The sequence below is a fragment of the Coffea eugenioides genome, chromosome 11 (genome assembly GCF_003713205.1).
Source record: "Coffea eugenioides isolate CCC68of chromosome 11, Ceug_1.0, whole genome shotgun sequence".
Classification (NCBI taxonomy): Eukaryota; Viridiplantae; Streptophyta; class Magnoliopsida; order Gentianales; family Rubiaceae; genus Coffea; species Coffea eugenioides.
In genome coordinates, this window is record NC_040045.1 from 29427088 (window position 1) to 29451796 (window position 24709).

At 34.7% G+C, this 24709-nt stretch overlaps 1 protein-coding gene across 2 annotated transcripts; it reads right to left on the bottom strand.

The window, feature by feature from the left end:
• Positions 1-4237: 4237 nt before the first annotated feature.
• Positions 4238-22938, bottom strand: LOC113751219 (protein ACCUMULATION AND REPLICATION OF CHLOROPLASTS 3). 2 transcript variants are annotated; one of them, XM_027295148.1, is made up of 16 exons: positions 22521-22938; positions 22323-22381; positions 18071-18132; positions 14466-14600; positions 14147-14195; positions 13641-13753; positions 13454-13525; positions 13064-13174; positions 11917-12098; positions 10692-10976; positions 10513-10598; positions 9952-10343; positions 6739-6846; positions 6511-6648; positions 6015-6181; positions 4238-4741 (listed from the first exon to the last, which is right to left on the bottom strand). In XM_027295148.1, the coding sequence occupies exons 1-16, from the start codon at positions 22844-22846 to the stop codon at positions 4669-4671; spliced, it is 2358 nt and encodes a 785-aa protein (XP_027150949.1). In that variant the 5' UTR covers positions 22847-22938; the 3' UTR covers positions 4238-4668. The 2 variants fall into 2 exon arrangements, with proteins under 2 accessions (XP_027150949.1, XP_027150947.1); XM_027295146.1 differs by having other exon boundaries at positions 10513-10610.
• Between the last annotated feature and the right edge of the window lie 1771 nt (positions 22939-24709).

Sequence of the window (24709 nt, forward strand, 5' to 3'; positions counted from 1 at the left end):
CCTTTCCTACAGGGCTTTATTTCTATCTTCTTTGGATTCAAAGTGGAATTGAAAAAGATTAGCCTTCACTTCAGTCACTTTGAAACTCCTTGAGTATCCCTAAACATGGCTAGTAAAGTTCTTCATACCCATGAAGTTTACTATCTTCTTCCCTACAACTTTCCCTACTAAACTAAGCCTGCGCTCTTCCACACTTGGTTCAATATCAGTTGGGTTTAGATCCATACCTTCTATTTGCTCCAATGACAAGTTGAATTTTTGGAATGCTGCTACTAGTTTGTCCACCATTGTCTATGTATCAGCTGGTGTCCCCTGTTAATCCAAGTCATGATTCGACCTACTAAGTAAACCTGGTGATAACAAAGCCAAAAGCAGAAAAGTTAGTTGAAATTCAACAGACAAAGGATGTGAACGACATAAGCTAGATAAAGAGGAGAGGTGGTTTTGTGAGGAAAGGCATAGGAGCTGCCCTCAATCATTAACCTATGGAACTAATGGTTTTTGTCTATTCATGCCTTCAATTCTAGTAATAAAGGAGATTGAGAAGGTGATTGGGTAGAAATATTGGGTAATTTTGGGAAGAATCAATAATCTAGGGTTCTTCTTGCGAAGCATCTTCAAAATGGTACAACGGTTTGTACCATTTCATTGGTATTAGATTGACACCCAAGTATTCAGTCCAATGTCAATTCGATTCGTACACAATTATAGCAGCTGAGAAGGTTGAACTTGTGGGGCCAAGTTCGCATAAAGAAATCAAAAAGTGCATAAAATTAAATTGAAGAAAGAGCAAAATAACTGGTTACCGGATAACCAGGTCTACAGAGATAGAAGTCGCGTGAATGGTGTATTAAAATTGCCTCTGTTGATTCAAATTATCTAAATTTAAATTATCTAAACTATCTACGCTTGTCTAAATTTAGATAATTAAAATAATCTAAATTTATTCAATTTTAGATATAATAAATTTATTTAACTTTTCTATTTTAATTTAAGTTATATATTTAAATTTATATATTGTTAATTCAGTTCATTGTTCACTTTCAATTGCAAATGAATTATACTTTGTTTTATGCTTCATGCATCATGAAAAGAAGATTAATTTTTCTTTGGTCAATTTTCTTAGTCCTTCTATAACATATACTACATACATGCCTCAGCATCTCATTCTCATTTATGAAAAACAATTAAATCATACTTTATGATTCATGAATCATGAAACGGGTTCTTTCTTTCTATTTCACACAACTACAAAATGAATCCTAAAATAATATTTGTTTCTCTTTGTAATTATTCTTACCAATTATTCTTAATACTTTCACAATTCTTACAATTTATAATTCATAAATTTGAAAACAAGATTAATTTGCAATTATTCTTAGCCCTTTTTTATTGTATACTCAAGCAATTAGATCATGAATCATGAAAAGAGTTCATACTTCATGATTCATGAATCATGAAAAGAGTTCTTTCTTTCTACTTCACAAAACTACAAATTGAATCCATGAATGTGTAATTATTCTTACCAATTATTGTTAACACTTTCGCAATTCCTGCACAATATTTGATTTTCTTTGCAATTATTCTTGGTCCTTTTGTTTGCAACTATACCTGATACTATAGGATGAAGTCAAGTGATAAGCAGCAATACATTAGAAAAGGAAAAGTTAGCTCTTATACATGATCATTTCCTTACAATATCTTGTTCGATTAATTTTATCATATATTTGCAATGCTTTTTGAATCATAAAAGAAATGTAAATTATCTATTCATTTCTAATTTTCCAAGATGCAAAGTTATCCTCTTGTATTCGTCCCTACTAAAAATTGTTCTTAACTGTGTCATGATAGTTTAACCAATACCAGTTTTTAAATTTAAGCATGTATACATCAGTACTATATTTGTGCAGCATTATTGGGTATGATACTTTCTTCTTCTTCTTTTTATGAAGTCATAGCTAGCAATAATTATAGCTACATGGTTAATTAGCCTTGAAGTTATTGAATGAATGTACTAATTTCTCAATTTAATGAAAGCTATGTAGTTTCCTTAATACAAATTACAGTAAAACCTCTATAAATTAACAATTTCGGAGTTATACAAATTCTATTAATTTAAAATTAATTGATAATTTAATAATTTATTAATTTATTGAGTGTGCTTACAATTCAAATAAACACTCATTTAATCGACTAAAGTTTTAATTTATTTTTATAAAAATATGAATTATTCTAGTAATAAAAAGATGTTCAAAGTCTAAATATGTAAATTACCTATTGATTATCCAGATGATGAAAATGAAACAAGTTTAGAGGTCTCCAGTTTAAAAGATATTATTGCTGACATTACTCAAAATCATGCTAATGATGAAAGTTAGAGATGATACAGTAACTATGGAGCCTATTACAAAAAAAGAAGCACTTAAAGCATTATTAACTCTTCATAATTTATTGCAATATAAGAATTCATGTCCAAAACATTTAGATACAATAAGGAAAATTAGGAATGAGGTTTGGATAGATTTAAATTTCAGGATAAAACAAACAGCAATAGACTTATGTTTCAGAAAAATATGAGATGTAATTTTAGTGCATTATTAATTTATGATATGAATGGGATCAAAGGGTTATATAAGGTTTTCAATAAAATTATTAATTTAGTTGATTAGTTCAAGTCGGGATCGAAAAATTATTATTTATTAAATGTTATTAATTTATCAAGTATTAATTTATAAATGCTTCACTATATATGTAAAACCTAATAATTATTTATAAATGGATTTTGCTAATAACACTTGTTAAACACTTAAATCACACTCAACTTGCTATGTGAATGTATGTTAACCATTATTATGCTCTTTCGCATTTAAGTACTTTTTCTAATAAATTTTACTTTTCATGAAATTTAATACTTGAATTACATCTTATTTGGGCACTCCTCATTAGATTGACCCTTTATAAAGTTCACCTTTCCTTTCTTTAGACTCATACCGGGTTAGACCCAATTTTTAAAGATTTAATAGTCCAAATTGTGCCATATTATCTCATCAAATGGTGTGACACAATGTGGGTTATTGAATTTTTAAAGATCGGATCTATCTAAATTTTGGCCATTTTCTTAATAGCCAAAACATTTTATTTTATTTGGCCTTCCATTATTTTGTAATATTAATTTTTAATGGTTAATGCATATACACATATTTTTTATGCTTTTCTTATAATAAAAAAATAATTTCATGCTTTCTTTTTTGTAACTCATTAACAACGTAGGTTAACGAGTATTGTATTAGATAAGACTATTTTTACAAGTGGGCCTAGATTATTCAATAGCATTGTATAAGACAAGGCAACTTTTATAAGCAGACCCTGTTTGTTTGTTTACTTGTACCAATTTCTTTCTTCAACTGGGATTCATCTCTCCTCAAAAACGACCTATAATTGAGTGTTTGTTGTGCTGTCTTCCTCCTAACCATTAATTTTGCCTTTATACCAAAATGGTACAAAACATATCATTTTGTAGAATTTTTGGTTATTCTCGTGGGTTTTGGATTTGATTAGAGCAGGCGGGTGTTTGGGATGACGTTTGAAATTTGAAACCTCTTACACAGGAGATGCGCCCATCAATTTAGAGAGACGGTCTCGTAATTGGGAGAGTGAAGTAATCTGATTAAGCTAAAAATTGGTTTCTACTTTTGTAAGCTGTGTGATACAAACTTCGTTCTTGTCATGTTGAAGGGAAAAAAAAAAATGAAAAAGTTGTACCATAATTCAGAAACAAAAAAAGCTTTTAAATTCGAAAATCATGCTCGGCCGAACAAAGATTCCTTGATTATCTATCATATAAGCAATTTTTCTATGCATTACCGACGAAAGATTATATCCACTTCAAATGTGATGCCAAAATAGTTGACGGAACCATGCAACTCTGGATTTCTGCTACCAGTAAATTTTCAAGATCAGCCAACAACAATTTAGTATTGCTTCTTCTCAGTAGTATATATGCTTTTATCTAAATTAAATTGCAATCGAAACCATATGATTCACACTTTGTCTAAAGAAATTAGTCTTGATTAAAGGGAACATAATACAACAACTCGAGCAGTTTCAAACACAGATAATACGGGTGGCAACAGTTCAAACACTGACGAGAAACCTGGGGAAATTAATACGGTAGTGGACCTTGAAGCAAATGCAAAAATTCCTAATCCTAGGGAGCCCTAATTGATAATCCTTCATCTAAGAATGCAACAATAGATTTCCAACAAAATAAAGGAAGCAGAGCTGACGCAAGGTACTATCTGCAACAATGACCCAACTTCAAAATCTGCACGAGTGCACCAATGTTCTCTCTAGGTTGAAATCATCACAACATACGTTAAAAATGCATCCCCATGAAACGCTAAATTTTCCTTTTGCATACTGTCAGAGGTATATATATATATACAAATGGTTGACAATTGAATGGGACACCTATACATGTTGGCAAGACAGGCTAAGAAACTAAACAAGATCTGTGCAACATTTACAAGGCAGCTGGTCCCAGTATTTGCTCTAACTGAAAGGCTGGTCCGGCATCCTCTATTGTTTTACCATATTGAGCTTTCAGGAGAGTCAAAGAGAAAAACCTTTGGCTGAATAATACAAACTTGAATTACATCTCTAAAGAGCTTAAGCAACATCAGCATCAGAATCCAACTGCTCACGGCTTCCAAGAACACCTTGTTCCCAAACCTCACGAGATCTGCACAGATTGTATGTATTATGAATAAATCAATGAAATCTAGAAAAGCCATATCTTGAAGTATGATTCCAATTATTTTGAAGCACAATAGTTCAAAATCTATGAATTTCAACAACCGGTGAATCTAAACTCAATAGATTATTGTGTCATTCACTATTGAAATTTTCTTTTTCCTCATCAAAAGAAGTTCACTAAGATTGGAAACAGTGAAAATAAAAAAGCATTCTTTGCTCAAAGGCAAATTGGCATTCATTAACATAATAACAGAAGTCATATGGACGAGGAAGGGAATTTTTGAAGGTATCATAAACATCATTGTAAGCTAATGAAGAGTCTAGCTTGATACAAATGTGTATTTATCGCATGACAAATGCGGAGGAATAGATAAGGAAAGAGAAGTCACAAACTCAAGTTATGCTAGGAGAGTTCAATTGAAGGTTCTCAAAGTGTTTATTCCTTTAGGCATTCCTCTGTACTTTAAGACCCAAAAAATGCATTCTCCGATAAGATTTTAGCTGTCATAGATTGAAAGAAGAATCCTTTAACGTTTTACGATACAAATCTCTAGATGCTTCACGTGAAAGATATGGGTTTCCACAAGAAACAATTGATGACTGCACACCTGATGAAGAAAATATCAACAATTGTATCTCTAACTCTAAAAATTGATCATGAAGAGTTGCTGTCATCCACAGTCATAATCCCTAAACCACATATATAGCAGGAAGCTAGAAGCAATTATAGTTTATCCATCTAGTTGGGTCTCATTTGAATACTTATTTTCTTGATGTCTTTTTTTAGGTTGGGGTCATGAAAGACATGTAAGTTAATATGGCATCTCTATTTCATTCTATAAAACTCACTTGCAAATGTAGCATTGAATCTGCTAATCTGTGATTGCAATGTTAACATGTTACAGACCCGAGTGCTCACTTTTCAATGTGATTTACATATAATAGATATTATTTAGAACATTTTACAAGGTATCCCTTAGAAAAGCAGGCAGTGAAATTCTTGCAACCACACCACATAGATTTGAACCAAAAGGTGCATATTCTTCAGGTAATTCAAGATAAAAATCACCACCATGTGTATGCTAAGATCTTAGTATCATTGCAGAGATTTTCAGAACAACATTCCCACTTTCTGTATTAACCACATAAAGTTTTCATTGCTCTTGAATATTTTAGAAATATTGAAAGACGCATGGAGTACAACCAAAGCATGTAACAGACAACATAGAGTGCACTACAGCAGTTTGAATAAAACAGACCTTGTTCCATCTATGCCAATACAAAGAAAGTGGCCATGTCGCCATCCGTCTTTGAAGTGACCAAAGAACACATCACCGAGCTTTGAGTAGAATCGCCCTTCCCCATTTGCCTTACCCTTCCAGAAATTTACAAACCATCGGTCCCCGGTGTGGAAATAGAACCAACCCTACAGTAATACAATGATCTCAAGGTCAAAGTGACAGAAGTAGTTGTCTTCGTTAAAACATAGGAAAAAAAGTCAAAGTGCTTTTTCCAAAAGCTTCAGTGTGATAATAGACACATGCTCATGCATGTGCTCTAATAATAGAGCTCGAGAATATTATTCTTCTCTCAGGACAACACAATACTTGGACAATTTACAAGAATACACTCAAGAAAAAACCAGAACAGAAGATGAAACAATATCCCAGCAAGCAATACAAAGACTTAGGCTAGCTCTATGACATTAAATGACAAGTAAAAATTCAATGAAGGACAGAATAGTAACGCTCATACCTTTCCATGCATGACATCATCCCTCCATGATCCTTGGTAAATGTCACCATTTTTGAAGTAGAATGTACCTGGACCAGATCTCTTACCATAACGCCACATGCCTTCATATATGCTTCCATCTCCAAGAGAAAGACGGCCCTGAAAATTTACATTTGCAATTCTGTCATTTTAATAGAACGAGTATCTCTGAAAGGAGATTTTCTAGCCCTTCAAAGAATTGTCGAGTACCTTTCCTTCTGGAAGTCCTCCTTGGATGCGGCCATGGTATATTCCTCCTCTATATTTCATTTGCAGTACAGGATTCCACTTCTTGTTTGGTAAATCTCGTTCTGCTTCCTATTCAAAGCCAGACAGTAAGAAAAGTGAAAAATGAGATAGAAGCTCGACAGTCACTAAGATTCTATCCCCTCCACCACTCGAAGGACCTACTTAAAAAAGATTACTTTCAGTCCAAAAGAACTAGGGAAGAAAAAGAAAAACTAAAAAGGTAATTTGCCAACCAAGGAACTATCCTGCAGTACCAGCTTTATTAGTATATTGCATCATCCCAAATTGAATAAGATGCATTAACCCAAAGGTAATTTGCCAACTCCGCTAATAAACCATGCACTTTGCTGGATGGTCTGTTGTACACTAGTACAAAAATGGTGATCCATCCACTTGAATAAAAACATGGAGAATAGACGGTTGAGTAGAAATAAGCTCATTCCCTGTTGAACTGACAGAAAACAAGGAGACTGACCAGTTTTAAGAGAAGAAACTTGAATTTGAAAGGCACAGACAGAACTAGAGGGAATGGGGGGCAGGAAGGGACACTGCCCCAAATTCTCGAAATTAATGTTTCCCCCCTCCATGAAATATTTTAAGATATTCTTTTGTAAATTGAAACGTTTGCTGCCTCAAAAAAGTTTACAAAAATTTTGTACCGGCATCAAAGTTTATGTGTGTGAAATTCGCCCCCTCAAAGTAACCGTTCTGGTTCTCTCCATGTTGGCAAGATTCTAACCTATAAAAATAGGATTTAGCCAAAGGGTTATTTTTCCTTTTCTTTTAAGGAACTGTAGTAGTTACACTTGTGGGTTTTATTCCCAGGCTGTTCAAGTGAAATTTTCAGACTCCAGGTTAACCTTTAGGCATCTAGTTCTACTTAGAGTAGGAGAACCTTGGTAAGGAACATGCTAAGGATAAAAGTAGAAAACTTTTGGAGTTTCCAGGAAAGGCTAGGACCAGCAGCAGGAAGAGAGAAGAACCTCTCACAACAGACCTCCCCTCATCATCAGTTCATTTGGGCAGCTTATATGTTAAGTAATACTTCTACAAGTTAACTCCTGTCTTATCTTCTCCTTCTTCCTCTTTCACTCTGATTTCAGCATTATTCTCTACTTCTAAAGTCTGTTTCTCCATAAATCTGCTCCAGCATAATGGTCACCGAAACTCTTCTACTAGACCAATCTTTCAATCTTGAATCATTGGTTTAGGCACAACATTTCCTCGTCTCGCTAACATTGTCACACTTGCTATTTTTAGATGTTTAACAATGTCAATCTCCCAAATTGTCAAGCTATATCAACTTACTTTCTGAACTTACCCCAAATAAACAAATCAAAATTTCAAATTCTGCCTCAAAAGACATCCTATAGAAGCCATTTTGCTATTATAGAAGCCATTTTAGTATTTAACACTAAAGGTCAAAGACATGCAAAAGGCCCCAAAAGACGGACCAGGATTGAGGATTCTTCCAGCAAATTCTGCATTGCTCCTGCCTATGCCTGAAGGTTATTTCTGTCCTCTTGAATCTCACTGTTGCATCTAAAGTCATCTTATTCAACCCAAAAAGCAGAAGTTTTGATTCCATTTTACGTTAATTTATTTTTGGAGGGGTGGGGGGGGGGTGAGGGGAGGGGTAAAGTAGCAGATTCTTTGTTTTATTCAGTTTGTAATTGAGTACAAAAAGGAAAATCCCAAAAACAACTGTGTCAATTAAACAAGAAAAACACACAAAGAAGAGAACTTATACTGCAGTAATCCAATGTTGTTTGACCAAAAACCCAACCCACATTATGGTCCCATCTCTCTATAATTCCAGACATCCCTCCATCTTACTAAGATGGACCTTACATCAGGATGATTCATATCACATTTGATTGCAGTATATCAGAAGAAAAATCTTCTCGATGTGAAAGTAAGGAACTTTCAAAATTCTCAAGTAGCTGATTTAGCTGTTATAGGCAGAGAACTAAAATGCATGTGTAGAATATACAAAAGTCCAGCATTACATGGACAAAACATAAGACTTTTGAAGGGTAAGCACTCTAAACACATATATTCACTGCATTGAAGCTGGATTGTATCTTCACAAACACAAGTCTTTGCACATAACCTTTGACACAATATTCACTTGACATCCATTTTACCGTATTCATTATGCAGAATGCTGCATATCATATTTTATACATCTTTAAATTCAGTGTCTCATGAAGAAAAGCAACGTTATGTATTTGATGCATAAAGCTAAGAGGAAATTTGGGTAGCAGCCCTAAAACACAAGGAATTAATGAAGGGAAATCACAAATTGAAGGAGAAAAGCTTCTAGGCTTGTATGAAGCCCGAGAAAGCTGATAAAACTTTAGGAAATATTCGATATCAAAAACTGCTCGCTGCAGTACATAAGATGTCTACATATAGGGCCCCAAAGACATGGTTGTCCTGAAGTGGCAAAAATGACCAAAATATTCTTAGTGGGCCACATGCCTAGCACATGTACACCAGCTACACAACACATTTTTAACTGAAGACAAACTAAACAATAAAAAAAAACACTAAGATTTGATTTGATTCTGCCGCAGTTGTTAGTCAAGAACAAAAAACTATCGTTTCTTTCAACAGAAACTTCTAATTAATGCCTTGTGATGCTCCTTTCATGCTTCATCTAGACAATAAAGATTTTCCTACTGTACGAGTCAATTGGCAGAAACCACATGCACGAATGTAGAGAACATTTTACTTGAATGAATAGAAATGGAAAAAAAAAACTTGTTTTGTACTTAATAATACTTGAACTAGGTAGATTAACATTTTGGCTGGGTAATTCTTTGAAGTGCACTTGGTTAAAAAGAAGTCTTATAGTCAAAGGGGAAAGAACATAAACCAGTGGGGTAGATCTTATTCATAGAAAGGTATTGCCAATAATCACTCATAAAACTGGAAGCCAGTAATGCAGTATGTACAAGTTCTTGTTTTTCCTAACAAAAACCAACAATCTTGTTTTTCCTAACAAGGAAAGAAAATGCAAATTAACCAAGTAGCATTTTTCCCAGTCATACAAGTTGAAGATAAAATAACTCCACATTAATCTTAGGAGCACAAAAACACAAATAAGACTTTCTATGACTATGGCTTCTTATAAAGTATGTTAAACTGCTATAAGTCTTTGGATTTTACCAGCATTGATGCTGCCCGATTGGAAAGAACTCCTGGCTTATTGGAATCATTGGTCGAATTTCCTTTTCTAGTTTTTGAGAAATTATTGAAGTTTATTGTAGCTTCGAAGCCCCTGTCACCCATCGCATCCCGAGACACACTTGTAGCAGTATCAACCTGAGCTTTCCTGCTGTCCTCCCTTGTCCATCTTTTCAGATGCTTAGTGTGTGCTGGATATTCTTCTGCCTGTTCCAAATGTTTAACACCAACAGGAAGTCTGAAGACGCTGACACTATCAACTGTTAGAGTGGTTTCTGTATCTCCAGCCAACTCTTGGGTCCACTCTTGTGTCTTCTGATCATCTGCCCCCAGGCGGTATCTAATAAGCAGCTCCTCCCTAAAAGTAGGCGCTCCTGTGTAAGTGCATCAACACCACTATTACTTCAACTCTAGTAAAGATTGGATGCTCATATATGCTTGTTGTAACCACACTGGTTATTTCAATGATTTATACAGAGTGAGATTACAGAACATAATGAAAAGCACGTCGTGATGTAAGACAATGAGAAGCAAATAACCTACCTTCAGCATCTGGCATGTTTGCAAGAGAAAATGAGTCAGAATCAGCAAATTCAACACCAACTTGTTCATGAGAGAGATTGTAGTTCCTGGAAAGAAAACTTGGAACATTTGTATAAATGTCAGTGACATAATGCAAGCATATAAATGTGATCAAAGCAAGGATGAGGAAGTGAAAATACCTTAAAGAAGATGAATCTCTATCACTACTATTAAACGATGGTTCAACTTCTCTTCTGTAGCCACATGAAGCATCAGAAGTATCATCAAGGGAACCTTTATCTAGCATATAATCATGTTCTTGAGAAAATGTCACTCCAGAAAAATGCTGAGGCTCGGATAAATAGACTTCAGTGGTTCTCTGAGGTTCTGGTGATTGGTTCTTCAAGATATTGAAGATGAAAGGAAACTGTTGGGCCAGTCTTGATAAAAATCCCATCTTCTTAGTGGATTGATGTCCAGTACAACTGTAACAAGAAGATACTCAGCTTGAAAACACCAATAACATAGATGACATAAGACTTCTAATTGGAAGAGGTATGAATAGTATTCGGTGCCAAGACTTCTTGTTATCAAACAATAATGTCATGTCCATTCCAACTGTACAACAGTATTTGACCATCACAAATTTTGAAGAGGAAATGAGGCATTATTTCAAATAAGGAATGAAAGAACAATGAAAATACCCACAGCAAACAATAAATAATATTTTAAAAAATTTGGCAAGATTTGGTCATAAAAGCACATCAGTGGTATGCAAAGAAGTATAAAATCCACAATTAGTCACTTCAACCTTAAAATGTTCAAAAACTTCACCACAGTACAAGTAAGTTCATTTAGAGGTGTAAGCATTCAATCATATGAATGTTTATGTCAAAGATGTGAGCAGATGATTTAAGAATAGCCCCCAATGCTATTTCATTGGAACAGCAATCCTACTCAAGACTACATTATGACTCGTTGATTGGCTTCTTATGTGGAAAGCAGGATTTCCCAAAAACCCAAAGGCTGATTTGCCTAGTTGGGGAAATATGAGAAGACTAGAAGAAAAAAATATATTTAGAAGAACCTCTGTATGCTTGACACCATATAACTACTTCGGAAAAGGACACTAGTAACGACTTTAATAACTGAAAGAGAAAAATACTCTAAAATCTGGTCCTTCCAAAGCATAGAATCTCAAAACATCTCTTTGCAATTATGCTTGACATAGAAAATTGGCTTGAACAACGCTTAACAACAGGATGTGCAACATGAGGAGCGGAGAAAGGGGAACGAGAGTGATGCATCAAACTGAGTTCCTGGACCAGTGACAACTTCAGTTAAAAGAGAAAGTAGATTAAATGAATAGATCCATAATTAGAATGCAAAGAGTTCACCATTGCACTAAGGCAAAAAAATGCTTACCCAAATGCTATTATTGTAGTTCTAATTAAATTGGACTCAAGTTTGGAGTCATGGATTATAGACATTATAATTTCCCCCTTGCACTCTGTAGTTAGACGAACACTTTGGAAAATGGCACCAGCATCATTGTTACTGATGACACCTGAGCTTGCAAGAATGCAGATGATTGTACCACTGGAATCCTGAGCATTAATATACTATGTAAGTACAAAAAGAAGATGTAAAGCATTGTCTTAAAAAAGCTTAAGAATCAAACTTCAAACATGCAATGTCATCAAGTAAATTGCAGAGGGAAAAGATTTCTAGTAACCCAAGCAAAGGTTAACAAGGTGAACCAGGCTTTAAATGCAAAAAAAAAAAAGCATAGCAACAGGCTCAGAAACAAGATGAAACTATCAGACTAGCCTCATCAAACAGGATAATCTTAAACTTAATCAGCATTAACCTATCTAGCCACTTTTAGCATCTTCATCTTTCCTCGGCTCTTGGGTGCTGACACGTACCAAAGATTGTCCTTTTCCACTAGAATCTGAATGGTTATCAGGTGTGTGGGACTTTGGAAGCCAAGTTCTGATCAATTTACACGTACTTTCTCATCTTTCCCACTTCATGGTGGAAATGGCTCAGAACAAACATTTAAAATAGTCCTATATCTACACAACCAAAGATTACCATCTTGAAACATGTTATTTGATCTACCAATGCCTTTAGCTGCTCATATGAGACAACAAAATTAAGGAAAATTTGAAACTGTCTAAAAAATTGATCTTGCATTTGAATCTACTTTGCTCTTAGCCTGGTATTCCCAAGTGATATTTGGAGAGTATTTGCCTGTTTTAATATACCCTCAGAATAGAGGGAAAGAAAATTTTCCTTAACCAAAGAGAGGCATAACTTGAGTCATCATCATATTTCTAAATGATTCATAAATGAATAATAATTTAACTTGTATCAAACGAAATGTGTAATTTAATACTAATCCTTCCACCAATTAATACACTGATTAACTTGTCATCTCATTTATTTAGCCCCTGCACCAGGAACATGTCTAAGCCATGTCTAACAGCCATGCCACTGAACTCCAGAAAAGTGCTAAATAATGCACAAAAAAGCAATTCAGATTGCAGAATATGTAGTCTGCTCTAACCTTTACGCCTACACCAAGGAAGGGGCAGTCAAAAACAGCCTTGAGAACTGAAGTCTTGATATTAAAACCATTTCCAAATCCAATTTTCGCTTCACGGCAGGCCTCAAAAATCTGCAAAATGTCTCATTAGCTTTTTGGGCAACAACTAAAACTTGATTAGAAGTGCAAAATGAAAATCTCCATGAAATAAGACTATATTCTAGCTTCTCTTTTGCTCATTAAGGTCTTGAAAGCATCTGGCTTGCAGAGCAAGGATAAAAAGTGGGATTGCCAGGGCAAAGTAGCATGTGTATGAAAAGGAAACATAAACATAAATCACACAGCTTACTAGCCTAGGCAGGGTAAGGGCAATGAACTACGCTGATCAAAGCAGATATTCAGGTAACTCACCCTTTGAAGTTCTTGAACTTTAACTTCTTTAGCATCATTATGTGCCACCTCTAGAAGCTTTAGATTCTTTTCCTGTCAAATGATGCAAAATAAGTAGAACCAAATTGATCAGTAAATAACGAAACAACCAAAAGTCCTGCACAGTGCAGAAGTTTTGAAGATAAGAGAAGTCAGTAGTTTTTCTCACAGCTATGAGAATGGTTATGGCATTTATGGCCATTAAAACCGCGTCGTTCGAAGTCTTTAAAGCTTCATCCAAAGTCACCAAATCCTTTTCTAGAAGTGCATCAGTGTCAATCACTGCATGTCAAGACAAACAACCTAATAGCCCTCGAGAAATTTAGCAGGTGATTAGCAGCAAAGAAAACTGGAAATTTCAGTTTACAACAAGTCAAAATCAGAACCTTCAATAAAATCAGAACCTTCAATAAAAACCTTCAGTTCCATGGCCAATATGATACATAGTCAGTAGAGAGCAACAGCAAAACAATTTCTCCAGAAGACAATATTTAGGTGTTCAAAGAAACTTTTCAGCAAAGCAAACATATAGTTTGGGTAATGTGAAATTAGTTATATTTAATGGTGACAACCATTATGATCAACAGGCATAAAGAAAGAGTCTATACAACTTTTATGGTTTAAAACCCAGAATGCCACCAACAGTCAGTGAATGACACAAAGGTCACAGCTTACCAATGTAAAAGTTTGCATGCTCTTGAAGTTTGCCCACCAAATGATTCACCTGAGATGCATTTTAGAAAATAAAAAAATATGCCCTATTCAATAGAATGGAAGCTGGTAACAGAAAGAGCAAAATTGAATTAGATACAAATAATATGTTACAGTGTCTTAACTAAATTATGTTACAGTGTCTCTGACCAACAGAAGAATGAAAAGAAAGTAAAGCAAACTTTTGCTTCAGCCATTCTTAGTTAGCATTCTATTTACAAACTTTGAAAGCTTCAATATCCCATTATATGGATCACTAGTAATTATACCAATAAAATTATACCTCCGCTTGGCGTCTCTGTCCTTCAAAGCTGAAAGGTCTCAAAATAATGCCAACAACTAAACCATTCTCAGACTTTGTTGTCCCAAGAATCTCAAGAGCAACAGTATCCTCAGTGCCATAAGCAGCACTAGCCACCTAGGATCAAGGAAACAACCAACTAAAATGAAAATAATGCCACAAATGAGCCAGTTTTAAGCAGTTGAGGCACATAGTCATAATGTTTAAGAAAAAGTGGGATGCTTCTTTGCTAAGGTTAACATCGAGAAGATGAAGAACGATAGGACTAGATGTATGAAAACTACTTCTCTAACATAATGCATCCTCGAGAGGTATGTGAATAAAAACTCTCTTTTTCGTCATAATGCTTCTTCACGAATGTCAACTTTAACAAGATTGATGAAAAATGAAAATATCAGTTGCTAAGGGGTGAATGAAAAATAATTTACATGACACGATGCCTGAAAAAATATTGTTCTGTCGCAAGATGGACTACTATTTTAATTTATGTTAATCAATAAAACTTAAAAAGTCTGGCTGCAGCAGCAAACTTCTTCTTAACGAATGCATTCTGGAAATCCATGCGATCATTTTGCAAGCAGCTTCTGATCAAGAAACTACATCAAGTATTCCTCCATCATAAGTTCAACATGTTTCTTTGTCAGACTGCCCAAAACTAGACCAACTCTTACTCAGGGATGCTCAAAAACTACAGCAGAGCCAAATGCTAAAGAACTCTCTGAAGTTTTTACATCATTAAATTCAGGAAATAGCTCTGAATTTACTCTGATTAAAACAATTAATAGATCAACTTCAATCAAATTACAGCCAAAAATAGAAAATAAAATTGCTTACCAAAGCCCTGGCAAAAAAGGACTCTTACTTTCTGAGTTTTCCTCATCAATCTTTCATGTAATGGACTTAGATTTTTGTAGGGAATCTAAATTCAGCACTATTGCTGCATTGGACATTCGGCAAAAAGGAATTTTTATTGATACTAGATCTACACATGAGGATTCAAGAAAAAGGTGTATAAATCAACTTGCAGAAAATCTTTAAGTTGCTTCTTGTAGCATTATCCATTTTAGAGCAATTTTATATCCATATTCCTCAATCTAAAATTTTACGTGTTAAAGACTGACGCTTGTACAATCAACTTAACCATATCCTACACCTGAATCTATGCAGCACAGGCTACAACTTTTACAGGACAGAATGACATCACCAATTAAAGTCTTGCCTTGCATAATTGCTGTCAATGAGCTACTGCAGCCAACCCCTGATAATTTAAGGGCACAGAACACCTTCTTATCATCTTAATCTACTAGTTAAACCCGATTTACAAAGCAAAACTACCCTTAATTATCAAACAAACTTAAAACAGAAAAGAGACCTACACTAAATCCAAAATGCAAAACTGCCAACAGACCAGATTTTCTTCAAAAGTCAATCCTCAAGTGCCTCCTTTTCTAGTAATATTTCCAAATCTTCTCACATTACCATTTGCTACAATCTCTTACTGCATTTCTGTCTCATACTGTATGCATGTCTCCATTCAAGAGTCATAATATTTCAGTTCTTTTTTCAAATCTTAAAACATTATCCTTTTTAATGCCAATCTAGAGGTCACTAACCACCAAAATCCTTAGTTTCCAATCAGTCACCTTTTAATTCTTGTAGTAGTTCTTTGAATGCTTACTTGCACACAGAACCATTGGGTTCAGGGGCATCCAACAGTTTAGTACTCTCATAATAGAATAGTTTGGAAAGTTATTACAAATCCTAACTTGCTTGTCAGTAAGGTCATAAAAGCAAGATAGCTCCCAACTCCATCTTCTTTGGAAGTAAGGCAAACCCCAATGCCTCCTCTTAGATTGGCAAAGTCAGTGCAGTTCAATCAGTCTGTTTGGGAACGGACTAAAGGAAAAAGGTAGGAGACAATTGCAGCACTAAACTTTGGGAAGACAGGTGGTTACCTAAACAAAATGAAGGCAAATTAAGATTGCCAACAACCACAAACAGTCCCCATGTGTTTGTTAAGGATCCGATTAATAAAAGGAATTTGAATGCCAAACTGTTAGGAGAGCTATTCTCTGAGGTGGAATGTAATAGATTAAGCAGTTACCACTAAGCATATTCAGAGGAAGGAACAGTCCTTACTGGAACTTCTGCCCCTTGGCCCAGTACACTCTGGGAAGAAGACACTACTTGGGAAACCAACAACAGCATCACCAGACAATAAGACATCATGTGAAAGGTGAGAGCAGTGACAACCAACAAGAAGCTAACGTGTGGAAGTTTGTGTGTAGCCAGAACTTGAAGCATGAATTCAAGCACTTCCTGTGGAAATGCTTAAAAAATATATTTCCAAATACTGCAATGAAAGAGAACTGGTAAATATGAGAGAATTTGTAATTGATGTAGAGAACAAGTGGAGACTGCTGAGCATATGCTCTTCTTTTGAAGGAATGATGTACATGTGGCTTGGAAAATCTTTCTCATCTAATGGGATTGGCCTATGGAAATTACAGATGGAGCTTTTTGGGTGGTTGAAAAAACTTGAGCAAGCTGAGAAAGAACTAATGCCATGGAGCATATTCAATTAACAGTAAATTTTCTCTCAAAGATTTGGAAGGCAAGAAATGAAGTTTGAAGATAATAACTGGACCAATCCTGGTCAACAAAACAATTGGAGAATTGAAGGAACTTTCAGAAGCTCAGAAAAATGAAGATCAGCAGGTGAACACTACAGAGGCAACAAGGAATGAAGTAAAAACTTGGCAAACTCCATCTCCAGGACATATCGACATCAACACAGACACCGTAACTAGTTCCACAAAGAACAAGATAGGCATGGTGATAGTTGCAAGGAACTCACAGGGAGGATAGTGGATACAAGGTCCGTTTAGATCAGAAAATGAAAGGTGAGATTGCAGAAGCTTGGGCCTTGAGGATAGCATAGCATGAGGCAGCTGAAGAATGGTGGAAGAATGTCATTTTGCAATCTGGCTGCAAGAGTATCATAAACAGGATCCAGAAGAGGTATAGAGACATTTGTCTACTTGATGTTCTTTTGGATGATATTTTTAGACTGGAAAACTCCTTTTCTGATTGTGCCTCCTTTATCAGAAGAGAAGGCGATCAAGTTAGTCATAGTGTGGTAAAGTTTGCCGTTATTCTCAAATACAATGAAGACTCGAAAGAAAAGTTTCTTCGCACCACTAAAATGTAAAGCACAGCATGATTTGGAGGCAGTTGTCCTATATTTGGACATCACAACTTCTGAAAAAAATTATCGCCTTTCCAACATAATGATCTCATTTTTAACCTTCTGTTTTTCTTCTTCAGACTTATTTCTTTACTAATTCAAATATTTAGCTCTACTTTTTTGCCATTCTGACTCATCTATTAAAGATCTCATTGGTTTTGTACTATTTAGCTATTATGACATTTCGTCACAACAATTGGAAACTGCCATTGCTCATCTAGCCAAGCATTTTGTTGGGATTCATTTGCCTATTTAATTAAGTGTTTGCCCAGATATGCAAACTGACATAAAAGGTGAATACCAAAACAGTCAAAAGCATCAGAATAAAGGATGTACAAACAAGTATAACCGCTTTTGAACATTGCCGCAATTGGGCTGGAGCCTCCACTAATGGATTTATATCTGCAAAGGTGTAAAAGAATGCCCATGAGAGAGAAGCTTTGGGGGGGGATGTTTTGGTCAGGGAATTAAAGGAGGAGAAAAAAAGTAGAAGAGGAATTGAAACCTTCATTAAGGAGAAATCCACATGCATATGATGATCCCATTCTGGGTTCCAGACATCTAGATTCATGTAGCATTTCCCATTACCAGTTTGGTGAACTTTGGTGTTATTAGTATGTGCCCTCTATTACATGATTATACAGGACAAAACTGTTCAGCTTCTGCTAATATAACCTTTAACTCTAATCTTCATCACACACACACACACACATATATTACTAGGATGTGAATTAAGAAGAGACTAACTGGGTTGCAACCAGAACATGATATGGACAGTGGTGAACAGGTTACTGTAGCATGAATGCAGCATTATAAAACAGAGTTTGCATGCACTCGATTTGATTCCCATTCTATAAGCAAAAAGTGATAGGACAGTGGTCGTAATTACCATTGTTACAAGTCAGACTGCTCAAATAAGGCACTTAATTCTAGATGGTGGCCCAATCAGTAAGCCTTCAGATAAGTTTATTTATTTGTTACCTTGTTGTTGGCTTGCAAGAAAGCTTTGCAGTTGGTTATCTAAAGCCCATTTTCTTCTGTCCAATATAGTAGATACTCATAACATGAAAATGCTATCTTAAGCTTTTGAAAAACAAAAGACCATTTTTGTTCAGCTAAAGATGAGCTAAGCAAAAATCAATACACCAACAACACAAATTTCATGAAAAGAAAAAAAAAAAGATGAAGTGCAGGTAGAAATGGAAATGGAAAAAGGAGGAGAATCGTGAAACAGCTTCCTTTAAGGCAATGGGACCAGGCCCTTTGTTTAGTTAAGATATAATTTGTGATGGTGCAATACTAGTTTTGAGTTTGTGAAGACATTAATTTGGGGATGGAAATTTTCCTCAGTTAGCAATAACTGTCTTGATTTGAATACAATTCTTATGTTGTCAGTTGTGGCTAAAGCTTATAATCAATTCTAAAAACACCACCAACGAATATCTTGGGAGCTAGAAGTCACATCCTCCATGTGATGCTGTTGAGTTTGTCTTTGTATCCCACGTCGGGAGTTTTATAAAGAAGTCTCTCCTCTTGGTGGTTATAAATATAGTCGACAGAGGAGGTTATAAATATGGTGGATTTAAGTGAGTTTAAGTGTACTAAGAGCACCAGCTCAAGAGAGTTTTAAAAGACCCATGTCCCAGTCTAAAAGGAGTTTTAGTTTGGCATCAAACCAAAAGAGCAAGCTATCAGCCTTTGGGCCATCAAGCATTTTGTGCTATCTAGACTCTTTTGTGTTTTCAGTTTTAGATGACGTTGAGCCTTGGAATTATTTCCTAGGGTATCGTTGGGTATCGTACTCTCTTTTGTACTTTGTTTTTGTTATAGTAAATCTGCTACCTTTTCGTCCGTGGACGTAGGTCAATTGGACCATAAAATTTTGTGCTTTTCTATTTATTTTATTTGCTTTGTTATTGTCGTTATTGAGTTGCCAAGAACCATGTTGTTCTCATTGGTTAATTTTCTGGGACCATTCCTAACAAACCGATATCAAAGTTTCAGGCTCTAAGTTTTTGATGACGATAACAAACTATTAATATCAATTCCATGTCGGTTTAGCACTACAGAAAGTGGAGGAAGAGCCATTGAAGTTTAGTTGGATTTTTTGTGAAGAAGAGCTGTTTGACCCATTCGAGCTCATTGAGGGTCTTGAGGAGAAGATGGAGCAAGATTATTATGTTCGTATTTTTAGCTTGTTGGGATCTGTTGAACCTTTTGTGAGTTTTGGTCCACTGGAATTCGTTATCCTTTTGCATCTTGGTTCGTTGGTGACTTATTGAGATATGTTGGAATTTTTGTGGTCTGTTGGGATCCGTTGAAATTTTTATGGAGAATGTGGACCTTGTTTGCTAATACACACCAAGGTGAAATTAGTTGAGTTTATCTTTGTATCTCACATTAGAAATTTTACAAAGAAGTCTCTCCTCTTGGTGGCTATAAATATAGTAAATTTAAGTGAGTTTACCAACCAAGTGCCATAGGCACTAGCCCAAGAGAGTTTTAGGCAGCCCATGTCCCAATCTAAAAGGAGTTTTGGTTAGGTATCAAACCAAAAGGGCAAGTCATCGGACTTTGAACCATTAAACATTTTGTGTTATTTAGACTCTTTTGTGTTTTCACTTTTAGGTGCCGTTGAACTTTTGAATTTTTTTCTAGGTTTCGCACTGTCTCTTTTGTACTCTCCTTTTGTTATAGTAAATCTGCTACTCCTTCGCCAATGGACGTAGGTCAATTCGACTAAACCATGTAAAATTTTATATTTTTCCGTTAATTTTATTTGCTTTGTTATTGTCTCCATTGAGTTGTCAAGAACCCTATTATTCTCGTTGGTCAATTTCCTAGCACCAGACCTAACAGATGCATTTTCCATTCTTTATATTTGAACTTTTTCACTCTGAAAGGAAGACTGCAATATGACGTGGACAAACTTCCCGTATTAAAAAGAAAAAAACAAAAAAAAAAGCTGCAATCCGTTGCATATAGGTGAAATAAACCAGTAAGGAGTAATTCTTGAATTGACCCAAAGTACAACGAACCAAACAGCAACTGTACTCTTTGATTCTTAACTGACCAAGGGCCTTTCTATTTTTAAAGCTCCAAACAAGCAAATAGGACAATACTACTAATGCTCCCCTTTTTGCTTGGGCAATCCACTACTTCAATTAGTCATACAATGAGAAGTGTACCACAGTAATCAGACATACAAATCAACATTTCCTAAACAGTCTTAGAAAGTAGGTATAGAGTTCCTGTACACCAGTAATAATATTTATTGAAGACTATTTATGGAGTGATGCAGGTAGCTGGATTTGGAGATAGGCCAACACTTGGAAAATAGTTCTTTAAGCAGCTATATTGATGAAAACACAATTTGAAAATAAAACTGCCAACTTGCAACTGTTTGAAGAAAAAAAGTGGAACAAACTAGACAGTAAACAGATAGGTGAAATGACATTTTGGTTGAATATCCACTTATTTCATTTCTAGGAATCTTTTGGTATAAAAGATAAGTTTACTTTTCATATCATAAACTATAACCTAATTGAGTGGTAATGGAATAGCATTGTTCATCTACAAAATTACAGACTGAGGAAATTACAAAGCCAAATATGGTGCCAATAACACCCAACTAGGAATCACATTCAACCAAGTAGGGATAGCTCCAACAGTATTTGGAATAAAGAAAATTAACTCACATGCAGAAGTTATTGTCATTCAGCTCTTCTGCGATTATAGAGGCTGATATAGCACTAATATAAGGTCTCATCACTCACTATCTGTTACCTTTCTTTTGCATTAGCCGGTCAAACAAAATGCTAGATGTCTAGAGTAAATTTATGTAGCCAATCCAATGGATCAAGCCATCATGAACAGCGAATTCACTATAAATATATATTAGCAGATAAAGTTAACCAATAATCTAATTAGCTGCCACGGACTAAATATTCACACTTGCCAAGTGTTAATTGCACTCTTCCTGACTCTTTCCAATAATGCAAGAAAACAACTTCAAAGTTCAACCAATCCAATATTATAATTTTTCTGTCTCTTAATATGATTAGAAAATCCCAGGGAAGTGCCATGGCCAATTGGAGCACCAATATCAGCTCCCTAACTGCAACTGCATTTTCAGAAATTCAGCTTCCCCACGAATTAAATAATCATAACTATATAGTAAAACTACCCAATGTTTCAACAACATTACATTCACCCTGTTTTCCCATCCAATGTTGTAATCAGAATGAAAGACAGGGTATTATCATGATTAGATTATCAAAAAGTCCAGTGCAGGAATGAATGATAGGGGTGTATTTGTCTCCAAAGATCATATATCATCAGCCTGAGTAGACTGCCAATTAAGATTAACAAATATAAGATAACTCCCTTAACTTCTTTAAAGATGTAAATCATACAAAACAACCCTTATCTTCCATTGAATTTACACTCACTCCCTTTCCACAAAATTGAATAAAGACAAAGTAATAGGAGTTATTCTATCATTTCCAATGAGTCGAAAAAGTCAAAAAATTCCCTGTAATTTATATGCATATGTATTAAAGTAAGTGGACCACTAAGTTCAAAGAACAGACCTTGGTTGGAAAGCCTTTGTTGCAATTGAACCTTTGTGGAATCCTTCACAACAATATTCCTGCATCAACAGAACAACACAACTCTTAATTAAAATTACTGCATCAAGTATTGTACACCATGCTGCAATGAAAGCGCCTTCTTCATACATTTGCATAAAGGAAAAAAGTGAATTAATCAGTTGAAGAAAAATATATTACCAGAAACGCAGAGCTGGGGAAAGAAATGGAGAATTCAAGCAAAAATCGAGGATGGCATCCTTCCTACTCCCGATTCCGAACACCTCCACGTATTCAACACTATCCTGCCTATTGTTCTTACTATCCTCGTCGGAAATGGAGTTCGCGCTTTTGGAACTGTTGGAAATATGCAGCTGAGGTCGGAGGAGCTTGCGGCGGGAAATGGGAGTGAATCTGGTGCGGTAGTAATAGTGAGAGTAATGAAGATTGTGAGGCAAGAATGAAGGATGGGGAAATGTGCAGGGAGTTGGTGAAGAAGGGATGGATTTTGGGATGTGAAATGCCATTGTACAGGGATTTGAAGGATTTGGAAAGACAGAGAGTTCAGCAGGACGATAGGACCACTATACAATGGCTATTTGGTACTTCATGATTTTGTTTGCCATTTTGCCGAACCCATGTAATTGGCTGTTTGATTCTTGGCGGTGTAAATTAACCAAACTACTCGCGAACTGGAATCCAAGCTACTCAGCGAACCACTCGCCTCAAGTTCGCGAGTAACTTGGGGAGAGGCTCGATTCAACTCCTAACTACTTGATAAGGTAATCACTTCTGAGCGAGAAAAATAAAAACTCGAGTAATTTATTGAACAGTATATTTATAAGAGTTAAAAAATTATAAAATTTACTCAAAAAACTAAGTTTGAAAACTCGATTGAAATCGATTTGGTCGAGATCACGTAAGATAAAATAAGCTTCAATTCAAGCTCAACATTGAAGAACTTGATGAGATTAAACTCGAATTCAAATATTTTACTTGAATAGTACACTATTTGAATTTGATTCGATAGTAACCCTTAGTATTACCAATTAAAAAGGATATATTCTTAATAAAAATGAATATAAATTAAATCGGTATATACAAAGCAAAATGTTAATGATACCTTCTCTTATTATTTGCACTCCCATTGTCTCGTCTTTTTTAGTAAGAGACTATAATACCCTTGCCACTTTTGTTTTTTTGACTTTATACCCTTCATGAACTTCGTTTCATTTTATTTTATTTTTTCAATAAAGTTTATCGTAAGTTTTCTTAATCTCTGTTTGATAATCCAATTCAATACTTAAAATTAATAAATTCAAATCTTAACATGTTTAGACGTGTTTGATAACTAAAAATTGAATATCTGAATTAATTAAGTGACACCGAATTTTCTATACAAAATTTACTCCCAAAAATAAGTGATAAGTTATTCACTTGTTACTAAATATGATATGCACTCAAATGTATTAGATTTAATACTTAACAACTTTATAACTTAATGGATTTAGATTTCAGATTTCAAATTTCAGTGTTCAGATTTTAGTTTCATCCAACGCACCCTCGAGAGTTTTCTGTTTCTCCTAGAGATTTCTAATGAGAATTTTTTATTCTCCTAAGGATTCCTATTGGGATTTTTGTTTTTTTTTTCCTTTTTGTTATTATTTTAGATCTAGTTGTCAAATCTGAAATTTTTAAGACCGTTGATTAGTAGATATGGCAATTGCAGCATGCACAGAAGGGAGCTACAACAATTTATCTATTAGAAAATAATGTTGAAAATTTCTTATAATTTTTAGATCTGTTCATAATTTTTTAGATCTATTGTGTTTGTTAAATTGCAGATCTGTAATGTCTAGCGTATGTTTAACCTACTATTAGGGTAGTGATACTGATCAATTTATGCTAAATGATTTTTAGCAATTTGTTAATGAAATTTGCTTTTTATATATTAAAAAAAAGAATCAACAATAGCTACTCAATTGGTGATTATAGATTTTAGCTTGGTCACTAAAAAAATCTATAATCCGAATACAAAAGCAATTATATATAGAAGTTGACCTTTGACAAAAAAAAAAAAAAAAAAAAAAGCAATTGAGAACGTCACAAAAACTGATTATCTAAATTTAAGATCTATAATCAATTAAAATAATCAACCAAGAACAAGCCCTATATATATATATATATATATATATATATATATATATATATATTTCATTAGCACCGTCAAAAGTATACATGATAGTAGGTCAAAGATACTTTCTTTTAAACAAAAATTCAATTTAGGAAGGGTGTGAGTTAAGAAGTGAAGAGCGGGTAGATTTGAATTCAAAACATCTAATTCCTATTAGAACGGTAGTATTTTCTCCATTCAACATACCTATTTCTCA

Excerpts from the sequence above, each read along its gene's own strand:
- LOC113751219 (XM_027295146.1), bottom strand. The coding sequence starts at position 22,846 with ATGGCATTTCACATCCCAAAATCCATCCCTTCTTCACCAACTCCCTGC. Across the intron at positions 14,601-18,070 it reads GTTCAAAAGCGGTTATACTT|GTGGCTAGTGCTGCTTATGG; the intron begins GTTTGTACATCC and ends CCTTGATCCTAG. Across the intron at positions 10,611-10,691 it reads AGAGATTCATCTTCTTTAAG|TTTTCTTTCCAGGAACTACA; the intron begins GTATTTTCACTT and ends AAATGTTCCAAG.